The sequence below is a fragment of the Protobothrops mucrosquamatus genome, unplaced genomic scaffold (genome assembly GCF_001527695.2).
Source record: "Protobothrops mucrosquamatus isolate PMUCROS unplaced genomic scaffold, P.Mucros_1.0 scaffold39, whole genome shotgun sequence".
Lineage (NCBI taxonomy): Eukaryota > Metazoa > Chordata > Lepidosauria > Squamata > Viperidae > Protobothrops > Protobothrops mucrosquamatus.
The window spans coordinates 2,359,037-2,383,041 of record NW_015386421.1 but is presented as its reverse complement, the minus strand read 5'-3'; the positions used below and the strand labels follow the sequence as shown (position 1 = coordinate 2,383,041).

The 24,005-nt window shown below is 36.7% G+C and overlaps 1 protein-coding gene across 1 annotated transcript in view; it reads left to right on the top strand.

Annotated features, from left to right (window-relative positions):
• PTPRF (protein tyrosine phosphatase receptor type F) overlaps positions 1-24,005 on the top strand; it is a 342,535-nt gene that overhangs the window by 221,372 nt on the left and 97,158 nt on the right. Inside the window, exon 5 of the mRNA XM_029283209.1 lies at positions 12,652-12,762. Coding sequence (XP_029139042.1) covers positions 12,652-12,762 — 111 coding nt within the window. The remainder of the gene's footprint in view (positions 1-12,651; positions 12,763-24,005) is intronic.

Below are 24,005 nucleotides of genomic sequence, written 5' to 3'. Positions count from 1 at the left end.
GACTATTGACAAAGTTTATTTATTTACTAGGCCAATAGGCCACTAGAGTTATTAATAATTCTGAGCAGTATAGGTACCTGAGATTTGTAAATCAGGTTAACTATGTAAAAAAACCATCAGAACATCTCAGTGCACAGTAGATCATCATAAACAGCAGGATCGTAACAATCCTATCCAGAACTAAAGATGGTATCTTGCTGGAATCGTATCATTTCCAAAGTCACACTATCTTGTTTCTCCTCATCCAGAATCTAACATCCTCCAGGAACTTGGACAATAGCTGGAGAGCATCATCTGTTCAGTCTTGATTGACATGTAGATTTGAGTGTCATCTGAATCTATGTCAACAAATGATTTTGCTTCATATGAATTCAGTTTCTACCTCCAGCAAAATAGTAAAGGTGGGATACAGATAAACAAAATAATAATTCGATAGGTGGACAAAAAAGCCAAATCCAGTCTGAACATGTAACTGGCTATGGAATGGGCCATAATAATATCCCAAAACAAGTGGAGCACCACTTGAACACCATTAGCATTGACAAATTCACCATCAACCAACTGCAAAAGACAGCTTTGCACAGAAGAGCTTACATCCTGCAACAACCATCAAATATCAACCTCTGCTTGTCCCAGGTCCTTGGGAAAGACTTGATAAAAATGGTTGATAAAAATGCCAAATCCAGTCTGAAAAATCTGGTTGATTGTGCAAAAAATCATAACAGCAGAATAGAAGAAAAAGAACTGGAGAAGATAACAAAATATAAAGATCTGCAAATAGAAATAGAACAATTGGCAAAAGAAACCAAAGGTATAATACCAACAGTAATAAGTGCCTTGGGTGCAATCCCAAAACAACTAGAGCACCATTTGAATACCATCAGCACTGACAAATTCACCATCAGTCAGTTACAAAAGGCAGGTTTACTCAGAATAGCTGACATCCTGCGACAATACTTCTAACACCATCAAATATAAACATCTGCCTATCTCAAGTCCTTCGGAAAAACCTGATAGGTGGATAAAAATGTCAAATCCATTCTGAACCTCTGGCTGACTATGCAATGAGCCATATAATAATTCAATGCTGCTGCCCAGTACTCTTAATAATAATTTTCTCACCATCAAATTAATGGTTAAATGACTGGTCTATGGGGTAAAGTGGGCAGAGCTGTTTGGGATCCTGCATGTTATATAGACTATCATTCTGCTGTCAATTGAATTATTTAGTCTAAAATGAGGTAATAAATACAATTTTAGTTAATAGCAGTTTTGTTCCACTTGGACAGAGCTGTTCGTCTTCCCATAATCATACACAAAGATAACATAGAGATAGTCCTCCACTTACAACCATAATTGAGCCTAGAATTACAATTGTAAGTCATTGCAATTGTAAGTCGAGGCACCACATGATCAGATCTGATTTTTTTTACCTTTTTGTGTTATTCAAATTAAGCAAATGCGGTAGTTGTTTAACAAACACCATGTGCGTTAAACCAATTTTCCCCTGATGGGTGTTTTTTGCCAGAAACCGGCAAAAAAAGTCTCAATGTGGTCATGTGACCATTGGAAGCTGAAAACAGCCATAAATGTGATCATGTAATCAGGAGAGGGTGCAGCTGTTCTAATTTCAAAAATAGGTCATAAATAGCTTTGGGGGATTCATTGTAACTTTGAATATTTGCTAAGTGACTGGTCGTAAATCAATCTGTATTCCATAACTGTGATTTAACTGGGAACATGGTATCACAGTACTTAGAAATACATTTATATTTTAAGCATCATCTTGATAAGCTTTCAGTTTACATTTCTCTAAAACTACTACTGGTTTGGACCAAAACTCCCCTACAGTTTTGTATGGATTACAGAGATCCAAACAGGACAATACTTAAAAAGAAGCCTACTTCCCAAAATACAGTGACTATATATTTTAACATTCAAACAAGGTAGGAATGGCAGATTGCTATAACTTGTACATTCAGTTTACATTTGATTATAGATATGTGGTTAAATAGTTATTTGGGATGTTGGTTTCAAAACGTAGGACAATTGTGGAAGGATTGCTGTATATGCATAGTTTCCCATTTTATTTCTTGATCTGCAAGGAAAATAAAATAAAATTGGAAGAGGGGTTTAGAAAAGACTAGCAATAGTATCCCTCTGCTCTAAGTTGATTGGTAGTATAAAACTTCAGTGATTATAACTGTGTTTTTATCACATGCCTCTATCATTCAGTGTTGAAGCTATTGTTCATAAAATAATGTTTTAAAGCACAATAAAATCATATTAAACATTTTAATACCAAGGAAAATTTTTGGCAATACCATATGACAGTAATAATATTAATGAACCACCATGATACAGGAAACACATTGAACTTGGCTAAAAAATGAATGTATCAGGTGTGAACAATCAGACCCATAAATGTAGAGTTCAAACTAATTACTTTATTGTTCGTTGCCTATAGTACAGGAATCTCCCCAGCTTGGCAACTTTCACCTGGAAAAGACTAGGTATGGTTCAAAGGCATTGGGGGGGCATAGTTATAACTTACCCTCTTGTGTTTGCATAGCAAGTGCCTAATTCCCTGCTTGAGCCCTCTTCCCTACTGGGATGTTGCTCTCCAACATCATGTCAACATAAGAATAAGTGCTAATCCGGAAACAAGACATGGGGTAATGCTGCAAATCAAAACTGTATACTTCATGACCTGATAGCTAAATTAGAATTTATTAATTTATAAATATAGAATTTGGAAGATATGAACAACACCTATACATCAGCAATAGATAGGAATAAGCAGTATGTTTGTATTAATATACTAAGCCATAAATATGTTTTATAAACCATAGTGCTTTAGCTGGGCCCTTGTACTAAGCTAAAACTAAATAAACAGGACTAATATATTGTAGGGATCAGGCAGTAGTCTCTAGTAGGGGGAAATGGTTAATAAATAAAAATGGCATATTTTGCTTATTTTATATTTATTTATTTATTTTTAGATTTTTATCCCATCATACATAATACTCCATTTTCCTCCTCTTTTTCCCACAACCACAATCCCATGAGGTGGGTGCTGCTGAGAAAGAGTGATCAGCCCAAGGTCACCCAGATGGTTTTTCTTAAGAGTCACACACCACCAGTCTGAAAGTAACTAGAACTGTAACAGCAAATGTTAGTAAGCAAAAAATATAAATAACAGCGCATCAAATAATAACACAGTCTGGTGGTACTCACTATACTATGTTTTTAATGGACAAAACAGTTATTTTACTTTAGGATTTTATTTTGGTTTCACTTAATTTTACAGACAAGGCTATGGCCAGCAAGTCATATTGAAGCTTTGTGAGAGATTGACATTCCCTGTTCTGGAACAAACTTTGTATACATCTCAGAGAAGAAAAGTGCAAATGAGCTTTTATCTGAGAATAGTAGATTAAATGCTGTTTGAGGAAAAATTGGTCATATTAATACAGGGCAAAAAAAATCCCATCCCAGAAATAGTTTAAAAAGTGTAGACTAAAAAGTGAGCTTATATACTATATTGCCTCAAAATCTTTCTTTGGATAGTATCCCATTAGAAATAACTTGATACTGGCTTGGTAGATTCTTTGGAATAGAATATTGCTCAGTTAACACATAGACTATACAAAATTTGAAGGCTATATATTTAAATGGCTTTATTCTGTAACAGCATAGAAAGGAAATCCTGGATTATGACTTGTTCTGGATAATATTTTTAATAGAGCAGGGAGTACATAATGTGTATCTGTGACTTTCATTCATTTTGCTAAGCAACAAATTGAATAAGGTTTGCTTTCTTGTTTTCCCCATAGAAGTAAGTCAGAACTGGTATGATTATTACTGTGGGCAACACCATTGTACTCTATATTGTACAAGATGTTTAGCTTTAGATCCACTGTAAATGTGAAATATAATTCCTGGAATTGCTTTGGAGGTGACTAATACATTGATTAAATAAACAAATAAATATTGCTAATGTATTAGGGCAGTACAATAAATACTAAACACTTATGAAAATCAGGCTAGAAGTGGAATGTTATTTTAATGTGATCCAAGAAAGTATGTGTATTGTGTCAAATAATTGATCCATTTAGTTCAGTGTTCCCTACCATGACCCACACCACAGTTCAAACTGAACAGTGACAAATTGGAGTAAGTTCCAAGAAAGGCTATCAAGACAATGAAGGGTCCAGAAAGCAAGACCTATAAGTAATACCTAAAGAACCTGGATATGACTAGCCTACAGAAAAGATGATTGAAGATGATAGCAGACTTCAGATATCTGAAGGATTGTCTCACAGAAGGAATGAAGTTATTCTTCATTGCTCCAGAGGGAAGGATCAAAGCTAATTGATAAATTATAAGTACATCCAGACTAGAGGTCAGGAAGAATTCTCTGACTGTATACAAGCTATCAACTAGGATGCTACCAAAGTTGTGAGTTCTCCTTCTCTTGAAACAGAGACCATTTGTCAAAGAGAGTTTTTAGTAAAACCTGCACTGAGCAAAAGGCTAGACCAGGAGTCCCCAATTCCTGTGCCGTGGCCCACTATTGGCCACGGCCCATTCAGAACCAGGCCACACAAGTGGTGGGCAAGTGGCAGTCACTCATGCTCATGTGCGAAGCTCCATTTGTGTGAGCGCAGGCGCTTACACGCAAAGCTCTATTTGTGTGAGTGGTGGGTAGGCACCATTCACACGTACACACCTGCCACTCACATGGAACCATTCCCTTTCCCCCCGCCCTGGGCCACCAAGCCACAAAAGCTGGGGACTGCTGGGTTAGACTTGACAACTTCTAAAGTACCTTTCAACTCTATGGCTCTGTGGTTTCTAAGAAAATGCCCTGATTTTTGCTTTGGTGGCTTGTGGTTCAGATACTGTATCTATGTGATAATCCTGACCATCAACAGAAATCTGGAGACTTCTTGCAAATAAGAACATCTTTTTAAATTGCTTAATAGTTGTAATGTGGGATCTGGCAAGAAAAATCTAAAATTCTTCAGACCTCAAGAAAGATGAACCAATTGCGCTTTAAGGAGTCCATTTTGAGGGTATATGGGATTCTTCAGTTTGTGTAGACAATGAATTCCAGACTTTTCAGTGGCTGTGTGAGTGCATTCCAAGATCAGCATCACATCCAAGTGAAAGCAACTTAAAACAGGTGCCATTTCACTGACTGGGAGGCTGATTACTGGACTCTGTTGTGGAATGTCTCAGTGTCAGTTAACTGCAGGTATGAAGAAAATAGAGTTTAGAGTGTTTAATTACAGTAATAATTGGCAGACTGGGAAGAAAAGTGAGTACTCAGCAGTTTTTCTGTTGTGCATGAATGAAGCAATAATCCTCTTTTTCCTGTTGATAGGACTTGGAAGCCATGCAGGCTTCTGTGATGTGAATTGCTCCTTCGAGGTGAATGGGATGGTAGAGAAACAGATAAACAGGCAGATTTATTATGTAAGAGATTATCTACCTTTACAGCGGGAGATATGGGCTTTCCTTTTTTTCACCTATCTGTGAACAAAAGCATTGGCAAAAACAATCTTGCTGTAAAGTGGAGATGGAATAACATCATCTTGGCTGCAGAGAATGCCAGACAAAGCAGCTGGAACTGTTTCCACTGATTAAAAGCGGCAGCTATATTGCCTAGAGGAAAAGGCTCTAGAAAAGAGCAAGGGAAAGAAATAATAAGTGTAAATAATTTATCCATTCTTTTAAAAGCAAGTTAAATGTTCTTAAGATCTGCCTTCTTTATATTTACAGAAATTCTTTGAGTGTCTTTGTCACCCATTGGGTGATCAGTGCTGTGGATAATGGAATGTGGGGAGCAGTTAATCTCAGATACACAGCACTTCTATGGTTACTGGTATTTATTGATCAATACACGGAACATTATTTGAGGCTCTATGTCCTGTTTAACCCTCTCTTTCTGTTTGTTTAAACTCCTCAGTTTTCTTTGGTAAGTGCTTGGTGTTCAGATGCGCAAAATCTGCATTAAACCAACACATACCATAAACTGCCTAGAAATTAGATCTGCATGAATTTCCCTGTCCTTACTAACAGATTTCATTTGCACAAAATAAGACCAAGGGGACAAAATCAGGGATCAAAGGGGAGCTGCTGTCAGTTTACATATGCAGTTCTCTTTCTGCACTTCTAGGCAATGCTGTTGATAAGGGCCAAAACTGAGCAAACTCTTCTTTAAAAAACCCTCTATTTAAGATGTTCATAGCATGTGAAACTATTTTCAACTCCCTTGTAAATTCTGTCCTTGGCCTGCTGTACTACTATGCAAGAGCATGCCTCAGCCAGTAGTCCAAGTGAAAGCTAAAAGAATGTCCGTTGCATTTATATTTTAAAACTGAATGGTGCAAAACAACAAGTTTATGCTCAGGAGGAACCTGCTTCAGGAATTAACCTACATTCATTGATTAGTTTTCCAGTTTCAGTTATGTAATCAGATTTTTGTCCCCAGTGGTCCAGGTAATCTTAAACCAAGAATTAGTCTGCCAACTACTACCATATATGCATATTTTCTCTTTACTCACAAACACGTGGGTGCATGCACACATGCTTATTGTATTTCATTGATACTGATGCTCCCACAGCCCCATCTTCTGGCAGAATAAAAGGGCATGGTACCCATTTTCCAGTTGCTGCTCCATTTCAGTTGTGACAATGAATGATAGTGGTTTGCCTAGTAATCAACATCCTTTTTGGGGGGACAGGACCAGGGATATGTAAATTGAGATTAGACTTTGTGTTCTTGGTGGAGCTTTACTAACCAATCTAGGGCAATGTTACTGCACATTCTTTTTTTATGTATTATTCCTGTTTCTCTAATATAGATTCTAATTTTGAAAAACTTTTTAGTTTCAATTTTCTCCCTTTTCTCATTGTACTAACGCTTCTCTTTAATCTTATTTGCATTCAAATTACCTCACCAGGTGGTACACCAATTAGAGGTAAGAATGCTAAACTGTGCCTCAAATGTTCGTATCACTACATTTCTTTTTGCCATGACACGTTTCAGCAGTATGCCATCTCCACTTATTCTTTCATGCCAAACTCTGTCAGTACACAAGCTCATCTGCCATTCCCTCCCACACGTGTTTGTTTTTGTTTATTTTTAGTGTCTGGCACCTTGTAGAATCATCCATTGCAGGCATACATAGGTCAATGGAACATTTGTGAATTGGAAAGTGCAACTCTGGCTCATGCCACAGAAGGTTCTGTGATCTTTCCAATTCAGTTACTGTCTGGAGTAACTGTCTGGAGTAGTCCAGGGAGGGTTGAAATATCCACTGTGGTATGTGTCTGAAGGGTCAGTATTTTCACAAGAGAACAGTGATGTTCTTTCTTCTGTACTACTGCTGACAGAAAGTGAACAACTAAAAATAAAATAATTCTTGAAGTAAGCATGGACTTTCTTTGAGGGTTATAAGTGCGTCTGTCCAGCTTGCCAGACCTTTCAATATAAAGGCAGAGGGAAGAGATACAATCAGCTAGCCCCATTCCCTCTGAAACTTAATACAGCATTGTGGCTATGGCTCAAAGATTTGTTGAGAGTAAAGGAATCCGACATATATCTGGTCATCTTAAATCTTACTGTTGTTCAGCATACCTCCAAAGTAGCAGCTATATAGTCCCAAGCCTGCTAATGTAATCTTTGTAATTTGAACACTCAAAGTGGTTTTTGAAAATAATCCTAAGATTGTAATCAGTACTATGTACAGTGTTCCTGATCTCTTGTGATTTTAGTAACTGATGCTGTTGATTGATCCCTGAATTCTCTGAAATTTATTACCATTACTAAATTGTACTCTCTCAATTGTCCAATGCTACTCTTTTTTTCTTCCCTCCCTTTCTTCATTAAATCATTGCTGCAAATTAATAAAGCAATCTTTGGTTCTGGTTCAGTTTTTGGGTGTTAATGTTTTCAGTTGTGTTAATATTTTGGGAACAAATGTGAATTGTTATTCCAAAAAAATGTTTGAATTGAATTTAGTGGAAAATCTGAGTCATGTGGTGTAGGCCTAATTGTCATGTAGTCTTTGGAATAATTCAAGACTAACAGTTGTAATGTTATAAGTTCTTAAGCTATTTATCTAAAACTATAATAAATCTTAAATCAAAACAATAAACCACATGTTAAGTAGCCAAGCTATGCCTGTTTCTAGCCCCATCTTTACTCATACCAGACTGAGGCTTTTCCTATATTTAACCGTCATGTGCTTCTTACCAACAAGTGAGAACATTAACAACTTGGCACCAGAACCACCATATGTTCGGTATATCCTTTTTGAGAGAATTGACTTACTGCTATAATGAGAATCATCCATCTCATAAAACATAAATCTCTCTATCTGAGTTCTAATGAGGTATTTTAAGAGTTTGCCTGACATTATTTAAAACGCATGTGTCCTGTTTGAATGTCAAAGACGACATTTTTCTAAGTGCCAAGAGCCACCTCCTGGCATCTCATACGGGATTTCTGTCAGACTGACACCTTTTGTTAAACATACAGGCTACTGAATCTCTAGCAGGGATAGAGGAAAGCATTTTTATGGAGGGAGATTATGTTCACATAATGATATGTTTTGAGGTCTTCCTAAAGGTAAGTTGCTGCATTTCCATGATGTATTAATTTGATCGAAATGAGATTAGACTAATGGATTATTGTGCCTGCAATTAGTTGGATGTTTATTTTCAATTATGCATAGTTGCTAGGTACATTGGATGGGAAAGCCAGGCAATCTCTCTTGAGTGAAGGTGTAAAGGAAATCCGATAAAGTAGCCGGAGAAGCAGGGTGTTCTGTTTTGAAAACTAACCTTTCTGTTGGCCTTGCAGCCATGAGTCTTACTTTTCCTGTGCAGAGATGCTTTCATTTTTCTAAGAGCTCTGTATTTGTGAGGCATGTTGTCACTTTTAACGTTCCCCCTTTGCCTTTCAGGTGAGACCCAGGCTGAAAGGTCAGGGTGAGTTTTGATAGATTGTTCAGAGATATATGGCTCTAGTTGCTGACTGGCAGGTTAGAGAAGAGGATAGATGAATGGACATGGGCGTTCAGGGATGATCAATAGATTGCAACAAATGAATCTTTAGATAGAAGAAGTGATTTGTTTCTCTTTTATCAAAAGCCGCTTTCTCTATTGCCATGAAGTGGAATGAAATAAACATAATGGAAAATTAGATATTCTGATCTTCTGTTCTCTTGGAGCAGTTAGTGCTGTCATGTTAGACTTGGTGCAGGCAGCCCATCCTCCTCACCAAAAGCTTTTCTGTAGTCACCAGGGCATTCACTCATTCAATCTTGGATAGCAGTGTTATCTTCCAAAATTGGTGATACAGCCAAATGCCACTGTAGTTCTACAGTGACTCAGTGATAAAGTTTCTATGATGCTGTGACATAATAGATATATGGAAACAGTTAAAATAGGTACTTAACACTTTTCTCTACCCTAATATGAATTGTATATGTTCAAAGCAAAAGGAACATGAATTTAAAATACAAATACCTAAAAACTGACAGAGAAAAGCTGATTAATTTTTCATCTAATTCTTCCAATGTTATACAAATTTAATGCTGCTTAACCCTGCTAAGAGACTGCCACCCTTCGGCAGTTTTGCGATTTTGCTTCCCGCAAAGCTTGCAAATCTCTCTTCTTCCCTTTTTTTCTAAAGTGGGATAAAAAAGAAAGGGTGTTTGAAGTCTAGATGTATGATATACCTAAAGAAGACAAATTGGTGTCTGAACTGTATTCCCGTATTTGCCTTGTGAACTGCTCAGTTCAAAGATCTTGCAGTGACTGCAGCCCTTGCATGAATCACAGAAACTCAGTTTCCCTCCAGATCTGACATACCAATCATCACCCTCAGGGAGGAAACAATTTAGCAGGATAGTAATGAGCTTCAATAGGAAAATTACTAGGTTGATTCCCTTTCTTGCCTAATTGCCAATAAATTGGGCCTGGAGATATTTGGCTGCCATTCTATGAGGTCCATGCGATTATTATAAATGCATATTTACAGAGCAATACAGACATGGCTTTCATTTGTGTGTAGCTAATTTTATCCTCCTATAACTCTGTACAGAATTGCTATTTTGATTCACTCAGAAATAAAAGAATTTGCCCAGAATTAGTACATGCTTCTTGTAATCCTGCACTCTATGTAAAATGAAGTTGTGCTATTCAGACTTCTTATTTTCCAAATATTGTACTAAACTGGAAGCAGATTCAGTAAAAGCCAGGGTATTTCTAATTTATAGGCTAACCCTACCTAGAAAAATAGAGAGTAAGGGAAAATACATAGATTTTTTCCCCTCTAACAATCTTTTATAAAGCCTTCCTCATTGCTACCCAAATGATTTTCATCAGTCATTTACACTGTAGGGCAGTGTTTCTCAACCTTGGCAACTTTACGATGTGTGGACTTCAACTCCCAAAATTCTCCAGCTACCAACGCTAGCTGGAGAATTCTGGGAGTTGAAGTCCACACATCGTAAAGTTGCCAAGGTTGAGAAACACTGCTGTAGGGTAAAAGCACATGTACGTATGCTAGAGAGAGGACTATTGTAATCACCCATGCACGCACTCACCTACCCACAGCTTGGATATGTGGATCTATCCGCAATCAGGGAACAAACAATCAGGAATCCTTTTCCCTCCAATTGTTATCGGCCACTGTTCAAAGAATATATTTGTTTTATACTCAGAATGTCTAACAATAATTAAAATATAAAAAGTATAAAATATAATTAATATTAAAATTAATAATTATAAACGTTTCATAGAGGGGCCATACATTTACAGATTTTCCAAATTTAGAGAAAGTGAAAGCTAAACACAAGTCTCAAGAAAGTAACAGTATATCTTCACTGTCCACTGTTATAACATGCAGAAACAGTTGTCTGGGCCAGATCTTTTAATAAGTCACAAAATTGTTTTGGCCACATTTTGTCTGAATACCTAAACAGCAAGGTATAAACTTTCAAGCTGCTTAAAAATACAAAGGATGAAATGCCACCTAGAAGGTAGCAGGAGCCAGACTTCTCCAATCAATTTATTTTTATTTTCCAAATCTGATACAACAATAGAGAGGGCTCTCTATATCATTTTTATGAAACAGCAGAACATAATGAACTTCATTAGTTCTCCTGAGATACAGACTTAGACTGCAGGTCTCACTTTATTGTTGTAAGTGATTTAGGTGACAGTAGTTGATTCACATTATTTTTCCTTCTGTTCCAATAATATGAAAACTAAATTTAACCTCCATGCCTTGAAGTGGGAGTCCAGAAACAGCAATTTCTGTTCATGGTGCTGTTTTCTTTGGTAAACAGAAATGGATTCAGACTCTTGACAAGCAGACAGGTTAATGCTGTTTCTCTTGGTTGAAGAGTGTACATAATTTTTGTGAGTGAAAGCTGCCTTCTACCATCTATGGAATCTCAATTTCTGGAATCACAAATGAAGTATTTATTCCTCAAACAGTACCAGGTCCCATTCTTGGAATAGCAGTATCAGGGCTGCTTAAAATGTTCATTGCTTATTTATTTTTGCCTTATCTAAGCCTCCATCTCCCATAATCTGGAAGACAACAAAATAGGACTCAGTTCATTCATAGTGGCAAGATAAGAAGGAAGAGCAATACTGTTTCGACTTATTTATTTGTAATGTGAACTAATGTGAATTAGGCAGAGCTTAGTATTGTATTCAGCCTGGTTGCTTGGATTGATAAGATTGCTATTTGGGCCCTTTTTAAAGAAAGGGAGTGGTAGCATGGAAGGGGTCTCATCCAAAATGTATTTTAACATTTGAAGTAGCTCAAAATTCAAAGAAGCAGAACCAATGAAATATCAAGAGCTATGTTACTATTAAGTACAGTGAACAAAAAAAAACCAGTGGCACAGGATACAGTGAGTACAAAATGTGTGGAATGCCTGGAAAATCTTCAGATGAACTTTCTGTATCAGGGCTTCTCAAAGTGTTAAAAAGACTCTGGTTGTACTACCTACTGATGTTGTTACTCGTTGATGTTGTTAGTAGACAGAACAGTATAATCATATATAAAACACAAGAGAAATAAGGGGTTTTCAAGGTGAAAAAGTTGTGGTTCTTTCTATTGCTAGGCTTAAGGGTAAATTAATGATACTTTGTTGTGGAATGAAGCATATTTTGTAGGTTAAGATAGTTGAAGGTAATGAACTAAAATTAGATTCCTTTGTATTTATTTATTAGTTTACTGTGTGTTTATTGGGGTTGTATTTTGTTTTTGTGTTCATATAACACACAGAACTACTTACAACAATTTAAAATATTGTATAATATTTAGCTATGGGAAAAATATTCAACATAGTTATTTTAAGTCTGGATTCTTTTGATAGTTTCTCTATATGGGAGAAATTTATTCAGTACATAAGAAGCAACTGTAAAGGTATCCATAATTTGTTTGACTATGAAGCTATGAAGACTAAGCACAATGGATGCTTTATAATAACAGGCATGGATACCCTGAAGCAACAGGCATCATCTGTCCTCTTGTGTTCATGTTGGAATAAGGGTACAGAACAGTAACATACATCTTGTTATAACCAGTGTTGTTTGTGTTTTGTTTCTACATAGGGGCTCTCCAAATTGAAAACAGTGAGGAATCGGATCAAGGCAAATATGAATGTGTCGCTACAAACAGTGCAGGAACCCGTTACTCTGCTCCAGCAAACCTTTATGTGCGAGGTAAAGTTTGAGAAGGCAAGCTTCCGTCCCTTTCCCCCTTCTCTTCCATTGCCTCTCAAATTACCCATTCAACATTGCAGCAAGAGAATATTTCAGTGATGCTTTGTGAGTGATGAAACTAAAATCCAAGCCCTGGAAGATCCTTCTTTTTCTTTGGGGTAATATGAGTGATGGTCAGATTAAAATAGTCAGTGTCAGAATCTGTCTTTCGTCATTCATTCATGGGGGGGGGGGGGAGAAAGAAAGAAAAAGAAAGAAAGAAAGAAAGAAAGAAAGAAAGAAAAAGACTTTAGAGCTCTGTAAAATTAGTGGGTTTCTTTTCCTAGGTTTTATCTGTTCTCTGGCAGGTGAGCACTTCACTACATTGGGCCAGGAATAGATGTAGGTTTCATGTATTTTATTGATCAACACCTCCTCTACAACAGGGATAATTGCTGGACCTATTAGAATAGCTGCTATTCCTGCTGTGATCCAGCTGCAGTTTGTTTCATAAAGCCAGACTATTTTCAAATCTCTGTTTCATTCCTGAACTCAAAATAGGAGGAGCCTTGATATCTGTTTGGAGGTCAAAGAATATAATACTTCATTAAGAACATGCTTTTTTTCTGGGGTGTTTTACAAGGAGATAAGATTTTGCATCAGCTAAGAAAAAGTGATGTTAGAGATCCTTCATGATTAAAAGTCTGACTCTTGCCTAAAAGTGGGGAACAAAGAGGAAGCCCACAATGTAGTACCCTTTGATGGGCAGTTAAACCATATTTTTTTCTACCCAGAGTCTAGATTCTAACAATTGCTCATTTAAATGGAACATTTCCTTTCATTTCCTTTCTTCTTCCCTCCCTCCCTCTCTCCTGCCCTTCTCATTCTCATTCTCATTCTCACTCCCAGCCACTTCTGAACATACAGATACAGACAGACCATTGATGACAGAAAGCTGCTTTAACCATGCCCAGGAATAGTTATTCTAAGGAGTGACCAAAATGACATGCTGGAAGATTGCTTTTAACTTTCTCAGTTGTTATTTTCTACAGCATTTTATACAACAATTTTGACAAACTTACAAAAGGCTGAAGTTTAAAATATGCTTGGAATTGTGTATAAATAACCATTTCACACCCATAATGTGATTATGCTTGACCACCTACATTTTGTATTATTATAAAAAAAAAATAATCAGACCAAATCTAGTAAAGCAAATACTCTAGAGAGCAGGAGGGGCAGAAATGTTTATTTGCAGGTATGCCACTTTTACACTGTTGGGTAAGCAATTGCACGTTTTCAGCCACGTTCTCTTTTAAGTGCTCTTCCCTTTGTCTAGCCTTGCAAACAGACTTGGGAAAGCTAATGTTTCACCTGAATGCCCAGCTTGCCAAGCCAAAGGAACTTCACAGACCTAGCTGATTCCTTGTTTGCTGAGTCTTTATTTAGATAGAGAAGTCCCTTTGGATTTTAAGTAGTGCAGTAAATTGTGACCTCAAGTCTTGATGTGAAAAGCAGGTTTGTTCAGCTAGCTGACTGGTTGACTGCATCTGCAGATAAGCTGACATGAGCCCAGCTTCTGGTAAGAAGAATTTTCAGCCCTGCATGTATGGCTCATTTTCTAATAACCATTGTCCTTTTAAAGCATAAATTTTGGAATAAAACTCCATTTTACTGCACAAGGTTGGATTCGAAGCTGCAGAATTGAGATAAAGCCCATAGTACATAAAAGACAGGTTACTATAAAAAATTGTTTCCTGTGGAGGTTTGCCACAGGTACTGTTAGCCAGACAATATTTATGCAGATGCTTTTGTTTTGCAAAACCAAATAGATATCCTAAACAGTTGACCATTTATTTTTTTTTTGCAATTCTCTAATTCCCAGACCATCTTTATACCTGTTTTATATACAACTAGGAAGTTGTTTTCCTTGGCTTCTTACATCTGAGTAAGCAAAATAAGGGCTGTGTACGATCATTGTACACGTTAGTGAAGCCATATAATTACATTATAATTTAATTGCTTGGGAGCACATTATACTGCTGCCATGGTGGTGGATTTCTGTTTGGCATTAATGAAGAGGAGGGGAGGGGAAGGGAAGAAATGCTTATTTCCCCCTACAATTCCTATACATATACACATACTTGGTTTTGTGCCTCTTTTGTCACGAAAATCTAGATCTGATATCCCAACAAGTAAAGATATCTAAACGCTAATTTGTACCACTGCTTTCTCTTACATGAAATTGTTTGTAGAGTGTAATCGTCTTCAGAGGTCCTGCTGTTTTTCTTATCAATAAAAAAAGGCTGATCAGAATGCAAGATTAAACTTTTTTTTGCAGAAGAAGCTGATTTAAGGAATTCTTCTCCAAGGGTGTCTAGATGAAATTTTGGTGGGCAGCAAAATCACTGTTATTCTGACTAGCTTATGATGTTTTTAATTTGAAGCTGAAAGGTCTAGTATTGTACCTTAATTCTGATATTATTTGTTTTTATAGCACATAATTCTTTAATGTTACCTTGGAAAGTTTTTTTAGTATTGGAATGTAATATAAAAAATGCCTGTCTCCTTTAAAAACTACTTTTGCTAAATTGCCCACCATTTTCAACCCTCCTTTGACACTGCAATCCAGAGAGGGATTTTATATTTTTTTGAAAAATAAATTTACAATATGGTAAATTTAATTTCTGATGATTAGATTGCCTGGTATTTAATAATGTGCAGTAGGAATAGTGCTGTAGCATATCAGTGATAAAGAGCCAGTTTGATATAGTATTTTAAGGCACCAGACTAGAAACCTAGTTCTTGTCCCACATTAGGCACAAAACCAACTGGGTGATCTTGAGTCAACCACTTTCTCATCCCTAGGAAAGAGGCAGTGATAAACCACTTCTGAACATCTTGACAAGGAAACTGCAGGGATTTGTAGGTAGTTGCTAGTAGTCAACACTGACTCAAAGGCACAGCCCCTCTCTCCCCAAAAAACCCAATAACCAGTGGTAGTCCCAAAGGTGCTTTTTTCAAAAGGCAAGTGGACTTTGTATTTCCTTGAAGACTTTTCACTTCTTTATCTAAGAAGCTTCTTCAGTTCTGACTGAATGGTGAAGGATGGAAGGAATTATATTCCTTGCAGTCATCTGGTCATTAGCACTCTTTATGAGAGTCGTTGAGGCCACTCAGAGGTTTTATCTGTGCCCTCAGAGTTACCTGTAAAGAACAACAAACAAAACAATGTTGTCATTCCATATGTTGCAGGAATATCTGAAACGCTCAGGAGAATTTTCAGCCAACACAATATAATCTTTGTAATAGTGGCAAATATTTGTAGCTCGGATGTAGGATGAGGATGAAGGTTCATTGTCCGAGCTTGTTGGGTTGGTTTCCGAACTTTTCATTACCAGGCTAGGTAACAACTTCAGCGGAGTTTAGGGAATGTCAGTGTCAGTGTTCTTCTGCTTATAAGGACTTCAGGTTTGGGTATGTCGAGTGTTCACAAGACCCTCATTCGATACACCCACACCTGAAGCCCTCATAAACAGAAGAACACTGACACTGACATCCCTAAACGCCGCTGAAGATGTTACCTAGTCTGGTAACGAAACTTTTGGAAACCAACTCACAAGCTCAGAGAATGAACCTTTACCCTCACAATATACATGTTTTAAACTCCAAAATGCACTAAGGCAGAAGCTTGTTCATCCAAAAAGATAAAACACCCAACACAAAATGAGCACTATATGCAGTACAGTGCAGTGAGACATGTACAGATCTGCACATTGGAGAAAGAAAACAACCATTTCACAAATGAACAAACCCATCAGGACCAGATTCAACAGGCACCCTCTGCAAGAAGCTATAATCTTGTACCCATGGGATGGGAGGAGGACTGGTTCCTTGGGTATTGAAATACACATGTAGGCCTATCTCCTACATGGTCAGCATCAAATTTCTTCCTCAAAGAGAACTTTGATAAAAACACATTTGAAGATAGCAATAATACTTAGACTTACATAACACTTTATAGTGCTTCTCCCCCCCCCCCAAGCAGTTTACAGAATCAGCATATTGCCCCCACTTTTTTTTTCTTGCAAAGACCTTTGATACCGATTTCTTCCATGTTTTCGTTTTGTTCCTTTCTTCCATATATGTATAGTACCTAGTGGTATGACTCAACCCTAACTCCAAAAATGGGTCAAAAATAATTGGGGAGATCCGTCATAACTTTGAACAGTCATTAAGAAATTTGTCATAAATCAAGGACTATCTGTACAAACATTTTAAAGCACATAGCCAACATATATTTAAAATTAGAAACTGGCCTTACCTTAAAGCTACATTAGATGTCCATTATTGATAATATGAGATGATATGAAATTAAATCACTTCCTTTCCATTTCATATTATTGGCCAACTCCCTGAAATAGCACATATGATTTAAAAGTAGCTTGTTACTCTATAGAAGGCAACTTCAAGATAAATTGATTTATAATGAAGGCAATCAGAAAGTTAAGATAACCTTGAGGAAGAACCTGTAAGATAAATGAGAGTTGACAATTGCACAAAATAAAGAAAAGGGGAAAAAGAGACTATAATAATTTATGACAAGTCAAAGAGTAATTAAACATGGAGGAATAGATTTATTGGTCAGTCTCCCAAAAGGAAACAATTTATATTATACTCTATCTGTTGAGCTGTTATTGCTAAGTAGTAAAGTTTTAATGATGACCTGAACCTCTAAGTAAATAGAATAACAACATTCTACCTCCACACACAATGTCTTAGAAACTATTCTACCAAGTAAAAACAATGTAAGTTCAAATTTCAATGAGATTTAACATTTTGGGGCACTAGCAGTGAGATCTTAGAAGAATAGTTATTCATCTTCAAAATTAAATTTGGAAAAATAATTGTATTGAAATAAAATATCAATTTCACATAATAATTATAGCTTCTGTTTTCTCTTTAATGCCAAATGTATTATTGTATAGTTAAAGAATTAAAGATAAAATGACAGAAATAAAAATAAAATAATGTTGAATGGAACATTTTTATATAACTTATAAACAAACATTACTAAATTGCACAGTTGAATAGCATAAAATGCATTTTGTATAGTGTTACAGATTTATAATGAATAAAGAGGACTTTATACACAGTAGGCACATAATCAGCGGCAAACTTCAGCACAGGCTGGAAATCTAGCCTTATTTGGGGCATAAATGCTATTGGCTTATCTTTGAATACATATGCATACATTATTAGCACTTCAAAGCTAATAATAGTTCCCCACATTAGAGAGGTGCAGGGGACTTTGGCGATGACCATTACCAATGGAGGACTAGTTGGCTCCCAACCTCACTGACTTCTGCATCTTTTATTGCTGCATTTCTTAAACTGCCTATTGATTGATTGTGTATTTTGTCTTTGTAAACTCTGGCAATCCTTCAGAACTATAGCAGTCTATAAATGTAATTTTTAAAAGCTGCAGTTCTCTTTGTAATAAAAGAACTATTTATTGAAAAGAAGAAATGTAGGATATGAATGTTTTAAATAGAGGGGATTTGGCTTTGGAATGCACCAATGCAATTCCCTTTAGAGCAGGAGTTATTATTTCCATCACTTCCTAATTTTGGTAATAGCCAATCTACTACTGAGTTGTTTTCTTTTAATATGGGAAAGAGTACCGCTCCACAAATTGAACCCAGCACCAGATGCATCCTTCAGGGAAAAATGATTGCCTACCTTTCTTCTAAATAAATCAGAGAAATATAGCCAAGGAGATGGTTATGTGAAAGAAAGAAACATCCTTTGAAATAATTGTAATAAACATCTAAGGCCAGCTGAGCCATGTTTTAGGAAGAGGATTAAAAAAATGGAAAGGTTGGCATTTGTTTGCATAGTTCCTAAATTATGAGTTTAATATTCGTGTTGTTGGATTTTACAATAACTATCCATCGTTCTGATTGGATTCATCTTCTATTTTGTTGTTTTTTCTCCACCGAGAAGAGTGTCCTGTTATTGCTTCTCCTTTATAATTCTGATGCTATTGGCCCTCATCAAGCGAGGCAGACTTAATGGCTATTTTTAGCAAATAGTGTCCATAAAAGCCAATTTTGTGTCTTGTAGCTGCTAGTAGGACAAAAGATTATGGTTGCTTTTATTTATTTATATGGTTATTGCATCTTAATGCTGTTCTTCCAATGGTCCAGTGTAATGTGCTGCAGTTCTTAGTATCCCAGGATTCTAAAAAGAGAAGAAAGTGCCAGAGATAAGGGATGAAATGATGGGCTGAGAAGAGAGAAAATAAGCATTCCAGTTCAGTGGGTCCTGGAATATTTACTGATAAAACAGGGGCAATTTCAATATTAGATATGAAAAGCTATAGCTTCTCCCATTCTTCAGTCTTTCCAGAGCGGAATCAGCTCTAATGTTTATTCCCTATAGTCCATTAGTATCAGCAAGAGATTAAGAGATAATCCATCAGTAGCAAATTACAGGCCTGGAGCTTATTCTTGACTGACAGCCCAGAAAGGTAACTATTTATATTAGTGTGTTTCATAAGTACCTCTTCTTTATTGTAATCCAAAGCAGTTTGGCCTCCAGGGTGAAGCCAGGCAGTTCAATATTGAACAGTATTATCCCACTGTAATGTTTTCAGCACCACAGTTTCCTTTTTATATTTCTCACCTCAGTCCTAGAGGTCCTTTTCATAAAAAGTGGATAATTGTGAACAAAGTAGACCCTTAAGCCCAGTTCTCATAATAAGTTTGTTTGTGGGTGGCATCAAATAAAATGGTTGATTTTATTTCTTGAATAACAGTCATGGCAGCAGAGCACAAAAGCATCACAAAGATGCATCTCTAGTGTTTTAAACAAAACTAGTTTTAAATATATATCCATGTCATGTTATATAGCCAATATATTATTAATATACAGTAGAAGTCAGCTTACTTAACAATAGAAAAAAATAGAAAGTTAAGAATGTAAACTTGTATATGCAGCCCTAATTTTTCAATAGTCCTCCAGCCATGACTCCCAGTGGTAAAATCTTCAACTACAGAAAGAAAGGTGAGCTGGTATTTTATAATTCCATTTTTTTGTGTGTAAAATACCCAATAACATCAATTTATGTTATCCTCCTGTTATTAAATGTACTGTATCTTAATATAAAATATCTCCCAAACTGTATGAAAACTGCAGTCCAATGAGAACGACAGTTCAATGACAGATTTATTTCTAGGGTTAGGGATTATTTTTGTGTAAATGAGGAATCACTTGTGCTCTGAAATTATACAGTCCAAATGCAGGGTTGTCACCTTAGTGAGAATTAAGCTTCAGTTGGGGACTTGAGATTAAATTGGTCTTTCTTCCCAGTTGCTGTCTCGCTCTCAATGAGAACAGAGCTTATTTCAATAATGGTTTCTTTGGCTATATACTTAGAGGCTCATCATTCAGTTCCTTCACATAGTGCCTTGGAAACAACTGAGATTTTAAAGTGATGTAGTCCTGTGAAAATGATTAACCTATGTACCCCTCCTTACATGCCCAGACATACATTCACATCAGAAAACAAGTAAGGCAACTCCGTTCATTCCTAAACTGAACAATAGTATATTTCTATTGTTCTTTATTAATATGCCATACTTCAGATTTGAAACCCAAAAGGTGCTTAAGGACGGGCATAAGTGCACATGCCTCACTGGCCAGCACCTCATTAAACAAACTCTGCTTTTTCCTAGGCTTGCACCATTACACCTCAATCCCAGGAAAATAAACATTTGATTGAAGAAGGTACCAGTCAATCCATGTCCAATCCAAAGCGTCCGATCATACACTGTTGCCACTTAAGCATTTATTTTTCTGGAATCACTTATTTAAGATGATAGAAGCAAGTGCAATCTACATGCCCTTGGACATTCTGAAATACCCTTTTGAGCTCAGATCCAAAGCATAACACATTTTAATATCTATTATTAATGGCTATTATATTTCTGTTGACGGGTCATTGGATGACTGTTAAGTCTCTGTTCTCTATAAAGAGAAGGCCCTCTCTATAATTCCTCTCTCTCAGTTCACATTGTCAATACTGAAGATAAATTCCATCAATTGTTTTACCAAGGTTCCATGGAATCTGGATACAGCCTAATTATGGACCAAGTAGTAGAAGCCCCATTCTATTTTATCTTTGGAAAGTATTTATTTATGGTGCCACCTACAATGTTTCTTATCTCATAATTTTTTTTAAATGGATGGCCTGCGGATATGCACGTTTTTCCCTCTTCTCTCCAGTTTTAAAATGTGACTCAACAAGCAGTTTCTAATCACCAGGGCAGCCTCTGCATTCTTTCAGCAAAGGTTCGGTTTTAGACAGAGCACACAACAAGTATCTAGTTTCTGTAAGATCATTCCTGCGATGAAATGAGATATTTCATGCCCTTCTGGAAAACAGAACTAACCTCTTACTGTCTCTCCTGCAGGAACAAAAACAGGAAATGTACTGGATTTCCCTGCCAATTTTGGGTGGCTGTTACTTTCACTTTCCCCCCACTATTTTTTATTTTTGATACAGCTCTTGGTTCATATTGCACTAATGTTTCTCTGCTGTTTCTAGCTGAGATTGGAAAGAGAGCAAGAGGCTCTTCGTGCTAGAAGAATACCCACTGTTCACCAAGACTCTTCCTGCAATGATGGAGGGGGGGGAGAGGGTATGCTCTTATTAAACTGTGAGTGGGATAGGTGGGATTAAAGTACCTCTGCTGATATTAGAGCAATGGTTGACTTGAGATCCTATGTTGAATGAAATTTGGTGCATACGTACCTTTGGATTGAATGTGTGCACACTCTTATCTATGCTTGGCCAGGGTTGAGGCTGCTTACTGCATGTTGAGGTTTATGTGGATCTGGAAAATGAAGAGAAGCTGGATCTACTGTTTTGAAACAAGAATGGCCAATTTGTGTACCTGTGCGTGGATGTGGGTGGGAGGATATTTGTATACGAATTTGCAGAATTGGTAGTCCTGGCCGGTCTCAATCATCATGTTTTGTTTCAGTGCTGTGCAAGACACATGCAGCTTGGCCTGTTTTTACTCTCTGTGTTTTTCCTTGTCTTTTTTTATTCCCTTCTCATCTTCATCGCACAATGTCATCAAACAAAACAAACTTTCATCTGTCAGATCAGCGAGAAGGTTGGTCCTTTTCACTTATTATCCACCTACAGTATGCCACCTCAGCTGGGATTTTTCCAATAGGGGATTGAGAGTCATCCCTGCAGAAAGGGGATCTGATGGCCACTGGCTCCAAGCCAGGCACCGCCCTGCAGCCCTAATGGAATCTGCTTCCAACTTGCTATGACCTTGCTGATAGCATTAATCCACAGTTGCATGCCTTTGTTGCTTGATTTTTATATGCACAGACCTTTATCTGCATGCAATCCCTTTGCAATTTTTCCCTTGTTTTTTTTGTGGGGGTGGAGAGAATGAGTTGCATGCAATTATACCATTAGGTAGCAGAGAGGGTATTGTCTTATCATGTGACTTTGTTAGACCGTCGTGTGGTATGAGGGACCAAATAATACACTATAAAGCATTGGATAGAATAATAGAAGTAACTTAATTTGGGCAGCATAGCTAAAACACATTTGCCCCACTCCATCTTTTTCAATTACTGAATTTATCTACAGTACTACTGTAAAGTTGTAAGTAATTATTAATTTCCTCGTGTTTTCATTTTGTACACTATCTCTGAATCTCAGAGTGTTAGTCTTTCCCACTCTGGTATGTGCTAGAGAAAGAAAAATGGGGCCCTGTTTTACTTTTTTATCTATTGCTGGTGGTGCTTTGGGGCATCCATGTATTTTACAGGGGACAGGAGTAACTTGAATGACAAAAATAAACAAGTCCAGTATTTTTTGCTGCAGTGCAATATCAAGCCATAATAGTTCAAAATGGTGCTATGCATTGGGATGAGAGAGAAATGGTTTTTGAGTTGCTATTGCCTCAGCCAGCTGTAATTCTAAGATAACAGCAACTTTTTCTTACTCAAGGTATCTCTTCTTTTGTGAATAAGCAAAATCTGTTTCTTTTTATGCCTCGGTTATAATAGAGCAAATCATACTAGGAATTGCAGCATGTTTACACATCAGTTTTGTAGGGGAAGTCATGTACATCCTACAGTTCACCCATCCCAGTATTTTTTCTATATTGTCCCCTGACTTGTTTGATATATTTATAATGATCTCATGTTTGTAGTCTGCACTAAAAGGTTCCTGCTTTCTTCCGTTTCTTGCGTGCCATGTATAGCATAATAGCCCTAAATTGTGTAAAGCTGCTGTTTGTACTTGCTTTAAACTGAGGCCCCTGAAGCCATACTTCATTAAGATTATAATTAGAGTATGTTTAATGAGCTGCTGTTGCAGTTGTCCTGAGGCAGTAGCTTTTGTTCTCAATAGTCTTTTTTTAACACGCTCCCTTAACCAACAATGAAATAAAGTTTTCTTATTTCCAATCTTAAACTGAAATTTATTGAAGGCAGTATTCCATGACATCCTGGCAGAGATGGAAATTGAGAAATAAGGGAAAGATCATAAAGCTGCATAGATAGTTCATACCTACTGCTCTGTTGTGCAAGATCAAATAACAGTATTTCTTCCATGAATTCTTAGAAATATATATATCAGTGCCAACAGCCTTGGCTGAGGAATGGACACTTAGAACTATTTCATGTTTGAAAGTAATTCCATGTTCCAGTTTCAGCTGCAGGAACAATGTTTATTTAGCAGTAGTCTATTTTTCCAATGCACATGTTTGAAACCAGACTAAACATCGTAATTTCATATGTAAAGTTATTCCCAAATGCATATATTTTATCACCCTTGAAGAAAAAATGTTGAATTTGTAACAGCCAAACAAGAATGGATCACATTAAGGTCCATCACCCGTAAATGTTTTACAGCTCAATTATTTAATAGAGAAGGTGTTAAATAACCCTGTGGGATGTTTCCTGGCTTTGTAATTTGTTTGGCACTGAATGTTTAAATTTGTAAGCTATCTAAAGAAATTTAGGATTAAAGTAGCTTTCTAAATTTATTTATTTAAATACATCTTAGACTTTTTTGTCCTTTATTTTCAGTTATGAAGGGTTCATCCATGCATTTAATTATTGTTCTGCAATTGCTACCAGGTTATCTATTAAAAAGTTAAATGTTGATAAAGCTCTCTCTCTCTCTCTCTCTCTCTCTCTCTCTCTCTCTCTCTCTCTCTCTCTCT